General features: G+C 39.6%; 3 protein-coding genes and 1 long non-coding RNA gene across 7 annotated transcripts in view; 3 read left to right on the forward strand and 1 right to left on the reverse strand.

Moving 5' to 3' along the window:
- Window positions 1-114: 114 nt before the first annotated feature.
- Window positions 115-2607, forward strand: gpalpp1 (GPALPP motifs containing 1). Its single transcript, XM_079555762.1, has 8 exons — window positions 115-167; window positions 252-338; window positions 426-543; window positions 769-846; window positions 934-1192; window positions 1723-1887; window positions 1966-2067; window positions 2147-2607. Exons 2-8 carry the CDS (start codon window positions 254-256, stop codon window positions 2363-2365), a joined length of 1026 nt encoding a protein of 341 aa, XP_079411888.1. The 5' UTR covers window positions 115-167; window positions 252-253; the 3' UTR covers window positions 2366-2607.
- Window positions 2608-2958: 351 nt separating this feature from the next.
- Window positions 2959-6529, forward strand: gtf2f2a (general transcription factor IIF, polypeptide 2a). 2 transcript variants are annotated; one of them, XM_079555214.1, is made up of 9 exons: window positions 2959-3095; window positions 3348-3421; window positions 3501-3525; window positions 3617-3749; window positions 4626-4679; window positions 5490-5571; window positions 5651-5750; window positions 5911-6054; window positions 6391-6529. In XM_079555214.1, the coding sequence occupies exons 1-9, from the start codon at window positions 3030-3032 to the stop codon at window positions 6511-6513; spliced, it is 801 nt and encodes a 266-aa protein (XP_079411340.1). In that variant the 5' UTR covers window positions 2959-3029; the 3' UTR covers window positions 6514-6529. The 2 variants fall into 2 exon arrangements, with proteins under 2 accessions (XP_079411340.1, XP_079411341.1); XM_079555215.1 differs by lacking the exon at window positions 4626-4679.
- Window positions 6530-6978: 449 nt separating this feature from the next.
- Window positions 6979-8039, reverse strand: LOC306962571. Its single transcript, XR_013792827.1, has 3 exons — window positions 7832-8039; window positions 7443-7576; window positions 6979-7200 (listed from the first exon to the last, which is right to left on the reverse strand). It is a non-coding gene; the product is annotated as an uncharacterized lncRNA (long non-coding RNA).
- A 666-nt stretch (window positions 8040-8705) lies between these two features.
- The window catches only part of LOC306962094 (protein TANC2-like), a 56680-nt gene continuing 43576 nt past the window's right edge, over window positions 8706-21809 (forward strand). The window contains exons 1-6 of one of the 3 annotated variants that reach the window (XM_079555151.1): window positions 8706-8832; window positions 8933-9047; window positions 11067-11264; window positions 12817-12888; window positions 14830-14957; window positions 21399-21684. In XM_079555151.1, coding sequence (XP_079411277.1) covers window positions 8972-9047; window positions 11067-11264; window positions 12817-12888; window positions 14830-14957; window positions 21399-21684 — 760 coding nt within the window. In that variant the 5' untranslated portion in view covers window positions 8706-8832; window positions 8933-8971. Of the gene's footprint in view, window positions 8833-8932; window positions 9048-11066; window positions 11265-12442; window positions 12889-14829; window positions 14958-21398; window positions 21685-21809 lie in introns of those variants that run through there. The other 2 variants (XM_079555152.1, XM_079555150.1) reach the window with 2 other exon arrangements.

Genomic DNA, 21809 nt, shown 5'->3' on the forward strand with positions numbered 1-21809 from the left:
AAAATAAAATGCCTTTCCATATTTTCAACAAATACCACAACTTTATTTTGTAAAGCTGCGGAACCATGTTATTGCACGTTTGGCAACTTGAACGAAACGAACCAATAGCGACGCAGCACCACTGTTTACATCCTGAGTGAAAGGTTGCCTTCATTTCAGGGATAGTAGTAAGCTCTTTTTTTTCCTTTTTTTTTTCTTTGCACGCGTATTGTTTAAACAAAATATATATATCTCTTTTTTTTTAATCAAAGTTATGTCGTCTGATCTCATCGGTCCAGCGTTGCCTCCTGGTCTGAGAAAAGATCGAGGCGAGGAGGAGTCCGAATCAGACGATGAATGTATGGTTGTTTTTGTTTAAAGAGAACACTGCTTTCTTCACATTTTCTTGTCTTGCATTATCTCATATTCTACTCCTTTCTATATAGTCGCTGGTCCAGCATTGCCTCCCGGATACAAACGGGGTGAACCGAGCTCTACAGACGAAAGTGAAGGGGAGGTGTCGGTAAAGAGAGCCAAAACAAGTAACTCCACAGAAAATCAACAGTATGTGAAATCATTATCTTGATCTGTTTAGTTTATGCTTTTTATAATGTTAAATCAAGTTTTGCATGTTTGAAAATATTAATATTAGGTTTCTTTGATGTAAACGTGTCGTGTGCTATTGTCCTCATCTGCTTCTGCATAGTGATATATTATTTATTTGTGTAGCTACAAAAAAGTATCCAGCTAGTATACCAACTTAATACAACTTTACATATTATTTTACAGGGAAAAGACAGAAGATGATGGATTCTTTGGGCCAGCCCTTCCACCAGGATTCAAGAAACAACAGAGTTCTCCTGAGCAGTAATTCGCTTCATACTGAAAACATACAACATAACATAATCCATGTGACTAAAAAACAGAAGCTGTAACTTCATAGTCTCTCCTTAGGACCCCTGACTCTGTAATAGGACCAGCACTGCCTCCAGGATTTCGCAGGCTGTCCCATGATGACGGAGAAGATAGCGAGGGTGAAGATCAAGCAGATTTATCAGGTCCAGCTCTACCTCCAGGGTACCAGCCTCAGACGTCCAGCAGTGAAGATGAGGATGTGATCGGACCCATGCCATCTAATGAGCCGATCCAGAACTCAGTGGCTCTGGACATTGAACGGAGGGCACAAAGAATGAAAGATAAGCTAACAGGGAATGTAAGTTACTGCAATAGCATCAAAAATAAGACTTAGGTTATCTTTTTTTTACTTGCATAAATATACTCATGGTCAGACATCCGGGAATTCCATGGCCACGACCATCAGCAACAAGAGGGGCAAACTAAGGGGCAAATAAACAACGTCACAAGTTGAATTGATGAATGTATTGGTAGAAATGTGGCACAAGGTGCGGTGGTCGCACATGTGTCAATCAATTCGACTCCATTGTTTGCCCCTTTGAGTGCTGTTGCGAATGGAGTGGCTTCAAGTCAATGCCCCGCTGACGTTGGTCTGACCATGAGGATGCAGACAAACTTTTTTTTTAATGGCTGACGCAATATAAACATTTTGTCTGAAGTACAGGTGCACATTATGCGATAATTGCTGCAAATCCAATTTTGTTTGTTTTTCCACTTTTGCATAGCAAATTTAAATACATACATATATGTACATACGTACATATCTTAAAGAAAAAAACTTTCCTAAAATGTTTTGAGCATGAATTCATGCCCAGTTATTTGTATTAGGATGAACCAGGTGTGCCAACAAGAGAATCGTGGATGACTGAACTCCCACCTGAGCTTCAACACATCGGTCTTGGTGCTCGGACGTTCAAAAAGAGGTCTGGTCCAGAGAAGGGTGACCGCTCAATTTGGACAGACACACCTGAAGACAGGGAGCGGAAGGACAGGGTAAGTCTCTGTTGTTCATTGCCTGTATGTTGGTTATCAGGCTGTTGAATTTAAAAACGTTGCATTCTCAACAAACAGGAGCGCCTTGAGGGTAAAAATAAAGGTGAAAAGGATAAAGATAGTGCTCCACAGCTATCCAGAAAAGAAATTGAGATGGCAGAGAAAGTATCTAAATATAATGTAAGTGCTTCTGCTGTAATAGTTTATCTGATTGAGAATGCTACAAAAACTACAATGTTCATACACTCTTTGTTCTCAGACTACCAAACGTGCCGAGTCTCTCATGAGTTTACACACAAAGAAGATGAAGGAGAAGACAAGTGAGAAGGCTGACCAACCAGTGGAAAGGAGGCCTTTTGATCGAGATGCAGACCTTCAAGTAAACCGCTTTGATGAAGCTCAGAAGGAAAGATTACTGAAAAAGTCTCAAGAACTTAACACTCGCTTCTCCCATAGCAAGGACAAGATGTTTCTGTGAAAATGTAAAGCTTGTGTATATCTCTGGTTGGAGAAATTTGTCTAATAATAAACACGTTTTTATTGAAAAATATAGCTTAAACTAGCAGTTTTGTTGTGAATGTGTTTTCCCTCTTTGGCTTTAGAGAATGGGTAGCGTACTGAACCTTGATTAGCAAATGTTTGTGGAAAGAAAGAGGTTTGTCAAAATAAGTAGAATGTTGAAGTGCTGGTCATTTATGATTTGTTTGCTATTGAATTTTGATGTTGTGCATTATGTGAAAAAATATCAGTGTAATCTTAGTTATCTATTGATGATATTAATAATCTATAGATTTGCAATATATGCAAACAACATTTGCAAATATTGTACAAATAAACTTTTTTTTAGACCTACATCATTTATATTCAGGTAGAGATACATTATAAGCCCGAGGGCAAGGAATTTAATGTCAAGTGCTTTTCAATAAAATTATGAAATTATATTTACGCTGCTTTTTGTTCATTTTTGTACAAAACAATCATTATTATAGATCTAAATAAACATAACGTAACAAATACGCTAGAAAACCCTTTTTCGTTTTATGTCTTTTGGGCTTCTTTGGCACCTGTATCACTCGATTTGCGCATGTGCCGGTGTTTTGCTTTTTAGCCTTTTAGCTCGTGTCGCATTTTAACTTTATACAATGTCCGAAAAGGGAGAAGTGGATTTAACTGGTGCCAAACAAAACACAGGCGTGTGGCTCGTGAAGGTCTGTGTTTCTTGTTCAATCGTAATGAACAATCGGTGAAACGTAAATAATTTCCAGCGATTGTTTAGCTTTGTTAGCATTTCCCGCTGCTGCTGCGTGGATTTACGAATTACAGTCATTTGTTTTGAATTCTTGTCTTTATCTCGTTTAGTTTTACATTGAAAAAAAATGACTTGTTTGCATCAAAATACAAAATGAGTCTCGTGAAGCCAAAAAGTGAATACATTTTGGACACTGAACTTTCTCATTTAGGTTCCAAAATATCTGTCTCAACAATGGGCAAAAGCATCTGGCAGAGGCGAAGTTGGGAAGATCAGGATATGCAAGTACGTAAACGAACCTCAATTTACTGTCTGAGAGTCAAAGTTCATTGTATTTTAATTTAAATGATTGTTTCTTTTTAAGGAAGGGGAACATGGGGAAACCAGAGGTAATTGTTCATGCCTATGTAACGTGGTTGTCTAATATGAAACTATGCATTTCAAATTCTAATGGCCAATAACATGTTTCCTCCCTTTTAGGTGACTTTCACTCTAAACGAAGAGTTGACAGTAATTGATGGCATAGACTCAGTAGCTGCACCAAGAGATCATCCGTTCACCATGCAGACAGTAGGAGGCCAAACATTAGCTGTTTTCACCGAGAATTCCTCAGGTGTGTATCTGGATGTGGTACTACTTCATCTTTGTCTGCTGTATTGCCAGAAACATACATTTTCATTTCTTGACCTTTTATTGCGCACCTAAATTATTATATAATCCGATTGATGGTTTGCTTTTATGTGGTATACTCACATTCACATAGTTTTGTCATCTTCTGGTTTAAATGTGAATACAGTAGTACTAATTAATAAGGTTTATGTGTTCTAGTAAGACCCATTATGCTATGCTGCAATGTAATGGCTCTGTGTGTGTATAAATGCAGCCCTTTTAATTGCTTTCTAATGTACGCATTGTATGGTCTTAAAAGAAGCCTTTTGTGTGCAGCGGCCAGCCATTTGACAACTTGCTTTTCATATAATGATTTGCTTGCTGGGCTTGTTTTTGTTGATTGCGTGTGCAGCCTTCAATCAAATTTTTTCTTAAATCTAATCCTTGCCATTGCTCCAATTTATTTTCAATGTTACTTGCGTCTGCTCAATACCTCCTGAAAGTGGTTACAGAATTAAGCATGATTGCTTAACAAATTTGTCAACAAAATCAACAATGATTTCATTTTTGTGGTTGATATAATCGGTGCATGGAGATGGTTTGAGTTTTTGGTCAGATTGTTTTACTGGTGTGTAAGATTGCGGATTTCTGCTGGACGATTTCTTTGTGACTAAATCACGTTGTTGTCCTTGTGGTGGGAGTGACTCTGTTGTCTTGGTGTGAAGGCATGCTTGCTTTGCCCTTGCTTGTGTGCTCCTCATAAATAATTTAGCAGAATATGTGGAATCTGTGTGATTGATACTGCTGTGAATAAAATCCTGGCTGTCTTCATTCGTCCCCATGTGTTGCCATTTTTATCATCCATCCCTCGTTTCTGTAGGCCAGTCAGAGGAGAGGTCTGACAGCAGCAGCCTAGGGTCGGGCGCAGGTCCAGGTGAGTCCTCCAGTCGTGAGTGACAGAGCTGCGTCTTTCGAGTGTCTCTTTCTGGTGTGGTGCCCTCTATTGGGGAATTTGTATACCATAAATATGTTTCATTGAGTTTGTGACTGTGTTTTTAAAATCTACATTTAACTTTTCAATCTGCTTGGGTACAAATGCGATTTATTCTTGTTGTATTGTTTACATATTCAGATTTGTGGTTGGTTTGATTTGCCTGTTTCTCCATACTTGATCAACATCTACAACAGTGGTTCCCAAACATTTCATGCCAAGTACATGAAATATTTGACCTTCCAAGTACCACCACATCAGGACTAGGTCAGAATTAAATCAGCTCTAAATTGGACCAAATTATGTCTAAACTGGGTGTAAGCCATGTTTTAACTTGAAAAGCACCTAAATGCATGACTGAAGCATAAATTAAATTATCTCTAATAAAAATGAGTCAAGTACTACAGTTTGAGAATCACTGATCTACAGTAGAAGTTGATGAACTTGATGCGACGCATAAGGTCTTAATTCTACTGTATTAAGGCTTTATCTAAAACTTCCCTAATAACCTTTTCATAGTTGTACTATGAGAGGGCATTAATAAAGAATGCTCTATACAGCCTAAAATGAACTATGTGAAATATGTGTGTCTTTTATTTGGCCTGTTTATAAAGCATTTTTGCGGTTTGAATGCTCACAGAATGATGGTGCTGGATACATGTCAAGTTGTATTGTCAAACATTTGCTTTGTGGGATCAATATCCACTTTGACATAAAAAAAAAAAAAGTTGACAATCATTTTTATCTTTGTAGATAAAATTGCCTTGGAGGGGATGGTAGTACAAAGAGCAGAGTGTCGACCAGCTGTGAGTGAAAGTTACATGCGATTGAAAAGGTGAGTATTTTCAAAACGTATGTATTAAGTCACAACAGTACAATCGGTACAAAGTAAAGGTTTTTTTGGGGATTGACAGGTTACAGATCGAGGAGTCCTCAAAACCAAACAGGGTATCACAACAGTTGGAGAAAGCAGTCACCAACAACTACAAACCAGTGGCAAATCACGCTAACAACGTAAGAAAATGGGACCCTTATTTACTTTTATTTCTCTTTGTATTAATGATATAATATGGCACAACAAACTGTGCACTGGTCTTTTCAATGTGCAACAATTGAGGAAAAAAAAAGAACTTTCTTTTATTATTGACTCATCTCTTGCATCCTGTTGTTGCAGCTTGAGTATGAGAGGCGAAAGAAGGAGGAAGGGAAGAGGGCGAGGGCGGAAAAACAGCAGGTGTTGGACATGTTGTTTTCTGCCTTCGAAAAGCACCAGTATTACAACATCAAAGACCTGGTGGACATCACGAAACAGCCTGTGGTAAGACCTAGAACACTAATTGATCATGATCTTTGGAACAATGACATTAGAGTAGTGTCAAATAGATGGAACAGTGGGAGGGTTCATCTGCAATGCTAATTTTAAATATGGCTGACGGCACTAAATTAGATTGCGCTGCTTGCTAAACACTGAAAAGGCAATTAGATGCAGCTCATTTAGACCCAGTTGGCCATGAGTGATCTGATATGAAGCCAGTTGCAGATTACATAAAATATTCACTGTCAAACATTGATTTGGTCATTTAAAGTCAACTAAAGCTTGACTGGATTTTTATCAGCTTGTGATGTGGCACATTTCATGCTTATTTTGTCCTAGATTTACTTGAAGGAGATCTTGCGTGACATTGGCATCTACAATGTGAAAGGAACGCACAAGAACACGTGGGAGTTGAAGCCAGAGTACCGACACTACCAAGGCGAGGACAAGACTGATGAATAGATTTTTATAAACCATGTGTCTGAGTGGTTTAACATGGACATACAAGGTTCTTAATGTGCTTTTTAATGTGTGAAAGTGACTGTACAACATACCATTTCAATGTTGAATATGTAATTAAAGTAGTTTTGAGCAAACGTTGCATTGTAATCAGTATTCATATATACCTTGATATGGGATTTGAACAATTAACCCCAAGTTAAAGCAGATACCCTTGTGAGTTCCCCACAAAATGAGGCAGTCATTAAGATGCACTTGTTTTTATTTTACAACACAACAAGTTTACTAAACAGCAATGCTTTGAAAATGAATTAAAATTCCACATTAAGCCAGTTCTTGGTTATTCTTTTGTGAAGTTCCAACAACCTTCCAGTCCTGTACAACGTGTGTTTGGTGATCAAGTCTGCAACAGAGGGGGGGGGGGGGGGGGAAGTAAAATATGATACAAATTCACACTTAAAAAGGCAAGCTAAACTGTACTCCTCAATTCAATCTGTGCAGCCATGTAGTGTAGCAGCCAGAAAGCGCGAGGATTGTTTGATTTAGCATCACTATGCAAACCCGAAAGCCAAGAAAGCCTGCTTTGGGTCTATCAGTGGATGCGAATACATACATGACGATAATCCTCACCTCTGTCCGTTTTTTGCTTGGCAGTCAGTGTTGCCCTCGCGTTGCACGTCTTTGATCTACCTAAAATGAGAAGACATTACCGTGTGATCATCTTGTGCGTTACAACAGGGGTGTAAATGCCTGTCGATGTAATCATGTCCTCCCCTCTTCAATCCGAGTCGCCACTGAACATGGCTGGCAGAAAGCGCAGGGACATTCACTGTCGCATCTAGTATTTAAAACCCGGGATATCCCACAACAGGGAGCCCAGGCTGTCAAAGATGCAGATCCGAGAGCTTCACATTAAGTTCAACTAAACTTACTTCATTTCAAGCAAATCTCGGTGTGCTCCTTCAGAGTCAAAATAGACCCATATCTGTACACGTGTTTCAATGCTGAAGATTTAACCCATCATCATCATCATCATCTGTGCACTTTTGTCCCCATTTGATCGTGTCTGCAAAAAAAAAGAAAAGAATGAGGTTGACTTTGATGCACAGTTTGGTCATCTGGTTTAAGGTAGGTTAGCAACTGTATCTGGAAAAAGTTAAAGATGCTAATGTTAGCATTTGCTAGCAGGAAAAGCGCATGGCAGTCGCGCCACCATAGATTTACATTAGCACCAACGACTAAACGACTTTTTACTCCCTCGTTAGATTCTGTTTGCGCCTCTGCATCTAAGAATATAGACAAGAAGAGACAGAAAACTTACCCATACAAATAACCATGGTAAAGCACACTTCGATCGCTCTTTAGCTACAGACCACCCCATGGAAGAAGAGCGATACAGTCGATGACGTTCACTTTTATACCGAAAACGCACAGGATATTGGCTCTTGCCTGCCCCCTAGGCCTGGGTTCGGCAAGTAACAATTTATCTTCTACTTATGAGGGAATGAGACAGCTACGTCAGTAATAGTTCGTTCATAATGGATTTTACTCCCATCATTGATTTTATTTTCGGTGGAAGCTTGGCTATCCTATAGAGTTCGGGAAAGTCTACAGTTACCATGGAGATCGGCCATCTTTCCAGCTGTTAGCATACATTTCCATTGACTAACATTAGCCAAAAACAGTTTATAAAGTGGAGAAAATAGCCGTGGAACAGCTCCGTTAGCTGCTGAGTTACTGCTGGTAAATACATCTAACTCACTGTGGTGTCCAAGTGTTTTAATGTGAACAATAACTCCAGTATTTTAACTTCTAAAATCTCCATTAGTTTACAATTGCTACTAATCCCATAATGCTTAGCGATATGACGTCACATTCCCGAAGCCTTAATAGAAAGAAAAAGACAATCAATTGACTTTGTTTTTATGCTGTTGTTTTTTAGGTCGAGAAAAAAAAACATGTTTATAAAGACAACACTAAAACAAAACATATAAGCAAGCAACAAGCAAACAATGAAAACCAATAAACCAAAAATACAACAAATGAAAGAACAGAAAATAAATAAATAGACAGTACACCAAGCAGCTGGCTGATAATAGGCTGCGTTCACGTGGTATCACAACCTTCCAAAATGCAGCAAAGTGTGGAGTTTATTCTGTAAAATTCCAAGGAGCAATTACGCATGTGCGTATTACGCGCGACTCTCTCCATCAGTTTGCGGGGAAGAGACAGCAGTTCTTAATTAGACTCACTCCACGGTGGTGAGTGCTTGTTCACGATCTTCCTGTGGATTTATAACGCTCTGCAAGAACATCAGAAAAGGTAGGTAGTTCTCAAGATAATTTACTTGTATTTCACTTCTTGCTGTGTGATTTCCTACTTGTTGTATTCTATTCCTTTGTTGAAATAACGGTATTTTAAGTTGTTCAAATATAGCAGTCTCCCATTGCCTGAAGGTACTATGTTCAGAGCTGTCTTTGGAAACAAGAAAGAGGGAAAAGGCAAAGTTGGAGGAAAAAAGAACCAGAAGTATGCAGGTAAGCACAACTAAGTATTAGGGCTGAAGAGAATCTTTTTATTTTATTTTTTTGTCTTTGTCCCAGAATATACCAAAAAGAGAATTTCAAATCGTGTACACCATTTGAAATACTCTATGTACTTTGTATGTCTGCCTTTACCTTCTCCCAAAATCAATTCTTATCTGTGCACATTGTGTTGCATTGATCCAGGTTCTTTCTCCTGGGTGCTTTTGCAGAGCCAATTCAATTAGCCCAATTCATCAGTGTCTGTCCTTTATACAGTCTCCTGCTGCTTTCATTTTAACTGTGTCAAGAGTTGAGTTTGAGAAACATCCTGACCTACTAAGACCCTAAATTTTGTGCGCATGTTCCTGCAGTAAACCAGAAAGTTCTGTGCCGTTTTCCTGAACCAGATAAGCCATAAGGCAGACCTTCTTCTGAGTTAGAAAGTGTAGCTTGGAAATATGTGCGCATTACGACTTACTGTACTGAAGCGATTTTATGTGTCACACAGTGGAGACGTATGAGCATTAGTGGAGCTCAGTATTAAAGCGACCATGTTTGTCATTAATGTTTAATTTAGCACTGCCCTGGGAAGCAAGCAAGAACAGAGAAAGCTGCAAAAGTGTGCCAGTCTCATTAAAATAATATGGTCTGTTTACAGTAGCCTTCACAAGAGCCCTGTGATCTTTTTGACCTAAAATCTGATCAAACACAACAAAAGTGGTCGATTTTCTTGACAAGGACACACTTCTCTTTTTTGTTTGTGCAATATGTCAATGGACATTTTTAATCATCCCAATAAAGCCGATGAGATGCATCGATGTGATTTGTTATGCAGATTTCAAACAAAGCGATGGCCATTGCTTTTAGTTCGCGTCTTGAAAACTAATTGAATTGCTGTATGCATTCAGATCAAATAAAGCAAGCATGTCTTATTGATCCAGAAGTATTCCCATGGAGGACACGCTTCTGCAACTTTCCATTACCTCACTCATTAATATGCCTCTAAGTCGAGATATGCTCGCTCTGCCACTCCTCAATGAGAAACATATTTAATGATGTTCCTTTGTGACTCGTTAATAGGCAAAGAACTAGCCCAGGACTAAAGCATGGTGTTTAAAGGCCCTATACCTGTTTTGTTTTTGTTTTATTACAGAAAATGCAAAAGGAAGTCACAAGATTAAAAATGTTAGTTTTGGTCCAAACTCATTTCTACCTTTCCTAACATATTTGCAGCATTCTAATTCTTCACATGGTCACTTTTCAGGGTCGCTGTCCCAGAAATGCTACAAAACTCACGTGAAACTTCATATTCAAATGTTTTTAAATTAGTGTCTTTTCCCACAAACGTCTGAGTTTACAGTATACTAAAGGAGGGCAAAGAAATGTTGTAGGGGGTCTCCAACTGGCGGCCCTGGGTCCAGATCTGGACCTCCAGAGGCTTTAGTCCGGATCCCGAAGCCTTTTCATCCTCTCAATATACTTAATTTCTATGGCTGAATTTCAAGAGAAATGACTGCATATGTCCGGACCCATATGTCGAATGTTATGAAAGCTGATTTACTTGGGGTCCCCTGGTAAAGTGCCTTTAAACCAAGGCCAAACAACATGTGGTTTAGGATAAAAATAGGGCAAATTCATACTAAAGACCTTCACTACATTGGTAAAACAGATGAAAAGATGACAGAAGGAACACACTTAACATTTTGAGTGCTGTATTGCATTTGATTAATCAGCAATGTTGGATTTTGTGTTTTATTTGTGCAAGAAGGTTGAAAGGAAATTAGCAAAACAGAAAAATGGAGAATGACAATCAGTTTCATAATAATCCTTTTTACTGCCATTGTTAGTGACAATGGTTCTCAAACTCATAAAACATGACAGAAAGTTAAGAATTATACATACTTGCAAAACAAAGCCTTGTGCGAGTTAATAGTTTGGTGCATTATAAAATTAGGCCTAAGATGGTTTTACAAACACTGAAATTGTACGTAGAAATTCCTTGTGTGTTTACATAATGCCTTATTTGTTCAGGAGCAGAGGTGCAAGCTCCCAGCTCATTACAGAGGGGTGGCGAGAGGCATACCCCACACTGTAGGGAGCAAGACCGGAGCCACAGGGAAAGAAAACCATCCCGTCTGACCAAAGGCGTGTCCATTTCTCTGCCTTCCTCGCCACTGCTGCCTCGACCGGCCGACTTGGCACTCTCCCAGTCCTGCGTCCCATTCCCAGGTGGGCAGTAATAACAATGCATACAAATATGATCCAGATATAATCATCATAAGCCGTACACAGGGGAGTAGGGGTAAAAATAGCACTGTGCTTTGATGGATTTTGCCTTTATTAGCTGTCTGTGCGTTCAGCTGCTCCCCAACATGTGACAGCAAAGAAAAGAGCATACACAGACGGTGCCTCTCGGGCCCAAAAATGTGACAGATTGTCAAAGTAAATAATTGAGTGAGATAAATTCAGCCAAGAAACTACAGTGAGCTGGGTCACTCTGACATATTAGGAATGGACACATGGGCAGATTTAATTGTCTGACAAGGACTTCATATAGGTCACATGCCAACACGGGCTCTTAGATTGACTTCTTATGAAAAATCTCTCAATCCAAGCATCGCAGCGGCACACCTAGTAAAACATACCCACATGAACGAAATGGCCTAATTTTGAAACCTGGCATATCTCTGTATATTTGCTCTATATTATATAAAAGAAAAATCTTTATTAAAGGGAAGGCGATGGTAAGGGTATCCAAAACAATCTTGAGCCAATCTTTCTCTATTGTGCACAATTAGTTGCACACTTTCCACTACAGGAATATTGTCAGCCGTTGTGTTGCGAGCCTTGCCTTTTGCCAAAAATGTTGTGTTGTTTGAATTAACTTAACTTTGAAAAAAAAAAGTATTTTATGGTGTATATTAAAACGGTGTCAAAGTTGTTGTAAGTTGAAATGAATATTTACATATTTTTATTTGGGTCACAGCTTGTGGTAGTTAGCTGAATGTGGGCCTTCCAACTTCATACAGTAATCCATACAGTAAATGATCATTCTTTCCAATTTAAAAGAAATCCAAACCTGGGCCTTTGCATTACCTTACATTGACACTATGTGGCAGTGTAGTGCAGCTAGTAAAGCCATTGAGAAAAAGGATAGATTATGTTCCATTCCAAGCAGCAGAGCTGTTTGGTCCCAAGTAAACCACACAGGCACGACAAGGAAATTTACAGCAACTAAATTATGCTGTCATGGTCAGTCTGTCTCAGTTGACCATGCAAATTGAACTGCAGCTTTAGAGCTCAGAGTCTGCGGCTCTCTCATGCGTGATTGAAAGTATAAATAACCCCCAGTGGAAATATACTGACTCGTTTCAGTTCACAAGAGTCTCATCCCTCTGTACTCTCCAAACCAACATTGCATAAATTGAGAGACACACCCCACGCGTTAACCGTGTCCCCGTCTTCAAACACGTAAACATGAGCTATCTTCATTTATTAAGCACAATCGCCCACAGTACAGGGAATACTGCTGTGTTTGCACACAGGGTTGCCTCTCTGTACATAGAGCCTCGTACTCCTGGGAAACAATTCAAATTCTGCACCACGGATCTCATCTGGATTGGCTTAATCTCTCTCCCTCACTTTTCTTTCACATCCCTCCCTCCATCTCCTCCCTCTACTCCCCCTCACCTCACCCCTCCCCTCGCCGCGTTGGCCGCCCTGATCGCGCTGCCTCCCACCTCCCTCTCCGCTGCTCTCACTCTCCTCTCCGTGGCCGAAGGACGGGTAAGGAAGCCGGACTATGCCGACAGCTCCTGCAGCGCCTCGTGCCGTGGCAGAGCGGACCACAGAGGTGAGAACCGGAGCGGGTGGGTGGTGTCACATCTGTGCTCAGGTGATGATTGACTTGAATGAGTGAGGATCTTATAGGAGGGACTGTCTTCAGCTTGTAAGTGACTGCAATTTAGTTGTGTTTTTTTTTTTCCAAGGTGCAAACTTCACTGTGCTCTTTCTTCTCTTTGTCATCTTTTGGGCAGCTTTATTAATAGTGTATTCAGGTACTTTAGCTTCCCTTGCTTGATTAAACAATGGGGAAACTGTTTACACCTCAGGCTTTCTGTGTGTATTTGACCACAGGGCTACCCGAAGGATAAGCACATTTCATGAGGCACCTTCTATTCTAGTTGCCAGGCACCTCTCAGCTTCCCGTTTCCAATAGCAACCGTTAGGTACTTTGATTAATAGTAGTGGACATCCAGCGTGTCCTCGTGTTACTTTGGCTTAGATGTCACGCCTCTGGGGACTAAATGCAAAGTTTTTCCCTGCTTTTTGTACACCCATGTACTTTTGTATTCACCACAATTACCACACTGGCATGTCGACAGAAGCCATATAGAAGAAGCTGTTGAAATTGACCTTGATCCACTCACAGCCACAGCTCAGACTCGGCTCACAATAGTTGAGAGAAAGACGTGACGGCGTACCTATTTCAAAGCTGCGAGCGACAGAAGGAGACAGAAGGAATCAGCTGAGGGAGTGTGAAAGGAATGATGTCTCAAACCCGAAGATGTTTGTGAGGAGGAGTGAGCTGTCCCTGTAATCTGCGATGTCCTGTCATCCTGTTTATGTGCCTACTCAATATGCATGTTACTCAGCAGAGACAAAAGTGTTAAAAGAAGTGAGATCTTTATTGCTCAGTTGCCCCGCGAGACATTAACGGGAAATAAAGGCTTACTACGCAGAGGTGGATGTGCAAAGAAGTGAGTCGCTGGCGGGGTCAGGGGCCAAGTCACCAGGGGGGGAACCCTCAAAACAGTGATAAATGGATGCAGCGCATGGCCCGCGTCAGACGACTCTCTCTCCCTTTCTCTCTCTACTATAGCAACTGCTGATACAAGCTGCTCATTCTCACTGCGATGGACCTGATTGAAATTCACAAGACGTTTCTAAAACTGAGCGCACCTGGCAGGCGTGTGCACCAACTCACAACCCCGCGCAACCTTTTCTAGCGCCTCCAACCGTGGTGATGGTCTCGGTAACAGTGGTTAGAGGGGGGAGTCACCGTCTGTGCATGCGTAATCAGCTGGGGTTTCGGCAACCCGGTGGATGCATACATTTCACACTACTGATGCTGCTGGTTGGGTGGGGAAAACTGTTTAAAATATGCATTAGAAGCCTTAATTTTGGCTCAGCGTGTTTATGGTTGTTTGGTTAATCAATCACCATCATGTGCTTAATCAATTACAAAACAAAATACCATTAAGGAATCGTTACGCTGAGCAGAAGAGACAAAATTATAATCTATAGGCACCTACATCAAAGGCCTTTACCTCATTTGTTTCTCTAGTGGAATAAAATGTGTTTTGTCATCCTGTTAATTTGTTAAATTAGACTTTTGTGTCAAAATACCTCTCTGTGCAATACTCTAATCATAAACATTTAGAATGATGTTCTTATATAGCACTTGTGGTATGGTTACCTTTGCAATTTATTAGGAAAGCTAGGAATGGGCCTCAAGCTTAACCTTTACCCGCTCCCACTTACATTTTGTAAGTTTTGTATAGGGCATGAAACAAAATAACGCACTGTTTGTAAAATGGGTCTTTTGTTGGTCATTTCGATCACTGTTCATGATGGGGATCAACAGCAGCAAAACGCCTCGCTTATATGAAATGTATGTGCAATGACGTGAAACCAGCGTTAATAACAGCTAATCAATAACTGTTTCATAGAGCACCCATGAAACTGATCAGAATGTGTATCCCTAATGTGGGCATCTCTGCTGTTTCTTTAGACCTCCACGTGGCGCCCCAACTGGGCTCCTCCCTTTCTACCCAGGAACTGATGACCAGACTATGCTTCTTATTGGGAGAAGCATCACCCGGCTCTAGCTCCCCTATGGAGGACAGGAGGGAGAGGAAGGTAGGCCAGCGACGTATCGATTTCCTGCGGTCTTTTTTGCTGTCATGTCATATAAGGAGGGCATATGGCTTCATCAGATGACCTTCGCCTGTGCTTCCTTCTGGTGATATTAGTTTAATAGTGAATTGATTTTTAGCTGTTTACATGCATAATACACAAAGCTCTTGCAGGTCTCTTTTAACACCCTTTAGGTAGTTCAAACAAATCAATAAAGTCCTTGTAGAATGTTATGCTAGAAGGGGAGAAAGAGGTTGTGCTTTTCTAATTTCATAACATGCTCGAAGTCTAAGGTTAAAGATTGAGATTTCTTAGCTTTTGTCCTGCCCTATTGACATTAAACTGTCTGGCTCGAATTCAGTGTTCCCTTTTGTCAACTAAGGTGAAAGAGTTTTTTCCCCTTATGATCAGAGGTGGGTGTGCATGTACTTAAGAAACCTTCTGAAGTAACTGTATTTTGGCAAGTAGTTTTCATACAGTACTTTTTACTTCTACTTGAGTAATATTAAAATTAGGTATCTGGAAAAAACAACAACTTGTGCCACAGTGAGTAAGTCTTTAAGTGACAAATCTTCATTTCACACGTAAAATACATATTATGTTTTGTTTACTTAATTCTTCATAATGATTTTGTTTCGCATAATGTATGTCACAACTGAAACATGAATCAAACTCCAAGTTCTTTTTTACTTTTACTTGAGTAAATATTTGGGCCACTGCTTTTTTACTTCTAATTATTTTTAAAGTAACATTACTCTAAATTGAGTACAGTAAATATTTTGGCTACAGTACCCACCTCTGCTTATAATATGTAAAGTTGTGATGTTCCAGAATGATGCATGCAATGATTTGCTTTTCCTAGACATTGAGTTTTAATACATTGCATTCATGTGATATCACATAATGTAATGAGCCTGAACCTATGGATGAGTCTTTCCTGTTATGTTGTGTACTTTTCACCATTCAAAAGATTGAGTATTTTGTGTGAATTCTTATTGCTGTGGCTGGTATTGTATTACTTTTTATGTAGAATTTGACTTGAGACTGACTGAAAAAATACTTATATCTTTTCACCTTGTTGTTAATACTTATGTATTTTTTTTTTTTCCCTGTTCACATGAAACAAAACTGGTCCAAAGTCCAATGTTGTCTCTCTCAGCACAAATGAACAAAGAGGATTTTTGCTTTGTTTTTCCACTATAGTATTGGCGTCCATCCTTTAGGCCATCATATGGCAGGTGTGTAGACCTTATTGCTGACAATGGATAGGTTCAACATTAGTAGATATTCTGTTTGGATATGTCTTTCAAAAACAATCACCCAAAGAGTTGAATAGGCCAATACCCTCCATCTGAAATTAAGACATCAATTGCTAGCATGCTTTGAATTCAACCTATTCAATTCAATTTGTATACAATTTAAAACACACATTTTGTGTTGTGCTTTCCTTTATTTCATATCATATACTATGAGATCATCGCATTAGAGCACCTGACAACACCAACATATAATGTCTCTGTGCAGTTGTAACCGTTGTGCAGCCTACGGTCCTGTCTCTGCTTTGCTCAGCCTTGGCCCATTTTCTCAGCCTCATTGAAGCACCTGAGCTCCAGATTCAGTCAGTTGCACAGAGATAGCAGCGGTCTATGAGGAATGTGGGTTGTCCTGGCCAAGATAGATGAGGCTCCTGTATATAGGGAATAACTGCATGGGAGTAACTTTGAACTTCTGTGTCTCCTCCCGACCATTTTCTCCGTTGCTGAATTGTTACATCACGACTAATAAGACTAGAGCAAGATCACACAGCCCAGAGATGAAAGTATATTTTCAGAGAGATTCAAACCACTGACTGTCAAAATGGTTTCAACTTTTGTTAGCCCAAATCGAACAGGATCCTGAGAAATAATAATCTCTACTGATCGCGCATGGCATTTATAGCAGCACAGAAAGGTCATGCATTTATGAGATTTGCCCAGTGGAAAATACAACAAAACATTATTTTTATTGTGTGATGCATCAATTTAAGAATCTGTCATAAGCTTGTCTTTCCTCATCTTATACAAAGCAGATCTCTGTTACTCATCCAAACATTTCAATACCGTCTGAATCAAAGTTTGTGGATAGTGAAATTGTATTCCTTTGATTATTTATAATTTGCAAATCCTCTAGTTCCTGTTTTCTGTGGGAAATTTACATCTTTGACTTTCACAAATATCTGCCAGTGGATTTTCATAACGTTGTGGAGTTTTCTTCAATTTCAATAATGTTTCCATCTTCCACTTAGGGATGGGAGATATAATGATCAAAAATAAATCACAATCTAATTAAAAGTTAGATAAAATACAAGAGTATATGTGAAGGAAATCTATCTTTAAATCTAAATAATATTAAACCCTATATGTTTTAAATATCTTGTAACAAGCAAAATTAAGTATTTGGAGCTTTTATCCATTTTATAATGTGACATAATCTGCAAAAGGAGAATGTTTCATTTGCATGTGTGTCAGTAAACCCTCAGTCTGTCTCCCACTTAAACGCCAGATCACACTCTGATATACGTCACACGGAGTAGCATCTCTTAAAGTCTAAATACATTCAATAAACTTGCTTTCATCCTGTTCATGGTCAAACTATTTTTCCTGTGCTGATTAGCTATATATATATGTCCTTCTTGACATTACCAACAGATTGAAAAGCCTTTTCACTGCAGTATTTGGACTAAAGCATCAAGGCTAAGGTTTCCTAAAGTCGTTAAACTGCCTAAAGAAAGCATAATGTAAGACCTATTGGGAGTGTTTTAATCGTATATTTTGAACAGAAAATGATGTTAGATACACTGTATTTCATTTTATAATCTTATGAATGGAAAGCAATATGAGCTTTCAGCCATACTGCCTAAAATCATGAATCACGCATTAGATTCTACTCACTGTGGCTCTAGAATGAGCAATTGAGATCACTCGAGGTTTGATTAACAACCCCCAGTCTAATTAATAAGTTGGCCATAGTCATAAATCCTGCTGCAGCGAAAGCCTCACAACAGTAATTTCAGTTTTTTGCCCTTAACTGTGGTGAAGCTACGAAGTGACGTATCAACATTATTGTCTTTTTGCTTACATTTCATCCACGGCAAACAGCAGTCGGTGTTTACAGTTTCTTGAGCAGTAAACTGTAAATGTCCACAGTGCGTGATGAAGTTTGGCTCTTCGCTGCAGCTCTGGGAAGATGACAGCTGGATGAAAGTAACAGGAATTATGCTTTCATTTCCCATGTGCACGCTCAGTCACTCTCTGCGCGCATGAAGCCAAACAGTCGCGCAGATGGGAGCTGTTTAGTGAAAGGTTCACTTACTTCACCTTTTTTTAATCGCAGGATCTTCAAATGATGTCTCTATTTTTTTTTTTTTACCTTTGCCTGTTGGTGTTAATGCGATTTAAATGATATAGTCCAACCAAATCGGCTGTGAATCTGATGAGCCAGAGCCATTGTTTAAAATAGAAATTACAATGAATCATCCATTCAAAAATACAAACATTTTCTAACAGCCTATATCACTTTTGTTTTTATCACAATTTATGTAGACTTAGTATCTTTCTGTTGTCGTTAAAAGTAACTAAAGCCTTCGTCTGAAAGTTTACACTTCACTGTGACTGGTTAATTCCTTTGTCACTCATTCAGAGAAGGACGAGACTGACCAATAAGAGGAGAGGTTGGATAAAAGTGTCTGCACTTGAGCCAAGAGCTGCATTAAACAGAACAGAAAAATAAATTACCATCATCATGGTGATTATCATGATAATATTGTTATCCTCATATGGCTTAGCCCTGTAGAAAAATAATTTCAAAATTGGGATTAAATGCACTATGGAAACGTGAGTAGGTTCACTGCCTGACCAAAAAAATACACCACCTGGATTTAACCAACTGATCTGGGGTTGCTGCAGTTGGTCAGAATCAGCAACACTATGCGTCCAAAGGATGAGATCAGTCGACTACCATGAACATCCTGAACGACCAGACCAGGTTATTCCATCAATGGATTTCATTTTTTTTACTGATGGCACGGGCCTATTCGGAGATGACAATGCCAGGGTTCATCGGGCTCACATTTTGAAGGACTTTAAATTGGAGCATGTGATGTCATTTTCACACATGGATCGGCCACAGAATCCAGATCTTAATTCCAGTGAGAATCTTTGGGATGTACTGGAGAAGGCTTAGCACATTGGTCACACTCTCCCATCATCAATACTACTACTAATAATAAGATATTTTTGATTGATGTAACACCGGATCTTTTGACATTGCAGAAACGTATTGAAACAATGCCACAGCGAATGTGTGCTGTGATCAAAGCTAAAAGCAGTCCAGTGTGTGATATTTCTTTTGTGACTTTTTTGGGAGGGTAAGGCGGGTCAGACCAAGATCCTAGCTGAACATCTGGATGTTTATGGAGGGTATGCAGATTATGTATAGCAAGGCAACTGAGGAAAGGTTGAGTCATGTAATAAGTCCTTTGTTGTCCACTGCTCCTGACAGGTTACCCAAACGTACTGATTGGAGGATGGGTCAAATGATGAAAGCGAGTTAACAATGTATATTATCTCCTTGCTTTGAGGTGGTGGGTTTCGTCTTTCTGATATACAATTTCCTTCATTGGTGTCAGCATGTCCAACTGTCTATTTTAGATCCAGCCCCCTTCCACTGTCCAAGGAGTAAATGTGAGATTGAATGGCTGTCTTTTTCATGCAGTTGTACTCCCTGATAAGTGCCCATATCTATGATTAGTAACCCCATGTTTTAATGTTTTCTCATTGTCATCAGTGACCCCTAAAAGCAGAAGATGTAATGCTGTTATAACTAGCTTTACCTTTGTGAATTTCCTTGTCTCGGTATCTCTGAGGGCCAATTATTTCTCCATACAAAGCAGATTGTTTGCTCACATATGCAATCTCTCGCTCTCCTCAGAAATGTGAGTGAATCTATATACACTGACCTCCATTTTTACGGTTGTCTTGACAACCAGATGCGTGTGATCATTGTTCATTGTATTTCTGTGCACTTGCAGCAGTGACAGAGATGTTGATAGTGGTATGTTGATTTGAAGCTACATTTGTTACTAAACAGCATTGAATATTTGGACTCCACAGTCACAACTATACTAACACTATTAGTCTATTACACAGGCTTGAATTCCAGTAACTAAAAGGCAATTCATTGTATTACAAGGTGTACCAAATCCATTGTACCTTTTATTGTGCACTAACATCAGGTAGTAGACCAGAAAATGGCGGTTCATAATCCATACTGCATTTTCTGTTCTGGAGAAAATGGTACACCCAAGTCGAGGCAGTCCAGAATGTGATACAGTATATGAGTTGCAGATTGGTATAGGAAAAAAAAGCTTGCTTAGAAGACAAGAAACAATTTTAACAAAAACATAGTGCTCTAAAGGATTAAAACCGGTCATATGCATTTTAAATGTTTTTGCACTGACTGAAGTGTGAACTGTATTTGCTCAAATTAAACAGAAAAGCTTTGTTTTTACATATTCTCATGAGGGCGATACGGCCTAAAATCCATATCACGATATCAAAAAGATCACGATAACTATATATTTGACGATATAATTGACAATGGGAAAATTAATTGTAATATATTATGAATTCTTCATGCATGCCCCTATAGCCTTACAGTTTAAAGTTTTGTAGCTATCTTATTTTTTATCTAAATTCTGTGTTATATGTTTTATGTTGCACCTGTTCTCAAACAATGGCAATACAAACTATTCTGATTCTGATAAACGACATACTAATTTCCTTGCAAATATGAGCTACTCAAGTTTACATCCTTCATTTCATTTTACATTTAAGCACCTAACCCTGTGTCCTACACAGTCAGTGTTTATGTTACTCTGATGGACCTGAGCGTAACATAAATTATATCATGTCCACAACGATCTAAAAAATTACAACGATATCAAAAAATTATATTCCAATAACGATATGCGATACGATGTGGCTCACACCTAATTCTCATCATTAGGAACTGACTCTGAAATATGTACGATTTATATGTCTAAAATAAAGGAAATAGAATAAAATTAGGATGCCTGGTCCCTGGACTTTTGGCGAGGAAGAAAATTAGCCCGCTACCAAGCTAACCTTCCTCCCCTCGATCTAAAACATTTTTACTACGTGTCGACATGGTTACAACCTTCAAATGAATGCAATGATGTAAAGATGAATATGGCATTTTCACTCCAAAATCATATTGAATAGAAATAATGCCACCATAGTCACAGCAGAAATCATGAAATGCATGTCCTCATCACAAAATAACACTTTTAACCCTCCTTGTCAAATAAACGCAACAGGCATATAGAACGTGTGATATCACTTGAAACCATTCTGACATATTGTCGCTCCTGCTCCCTTCCCACAGTGTGATATCTCGATGCAGGGGGGCAGCCCCAGCTCCACTCTGACCTGCAGCACGGCGTCCCCCTGTTCAGAGAGCCCCTGCTCCACTCTCAGCATCACACCCGGAGGGAAGAGTCTGCCCCAGCCCTTCGCTCCTCTCTCCCCCCACAGCAGCTCCAGCCCCTGCGGCACGCTCTCCAGTCCCCCGGGTCTGGCTCCGTCCACGGCTCTGCTCACCGGAAACATCCCTGGGCCCACTTCCCAGAGCCCCACCTCTACGCTGGAGAGCAAGGATAGCGGGATCATAGGTGAGTGCTCACTGCACCGTGAAAAATCCCTTTGAAAAATCCAGGGCAGAATTTCACCCGATGTTTTATTCTGACTCTGTGACCATGTGAAGCATATTCATATAGCCAAGCAGTGCTTAGATGTG

This window comes from Gobius niger, assembly GCF_951799975.1.
Source record: "Gobius niger genome assembly, chromosome: 4".
NCBI classification, from domain to species: Eukaryota; Metazoa; Chordata; class Actinopteri; order Gobiiformes; family Gobiidae; genus Gobius; species Gobius niger.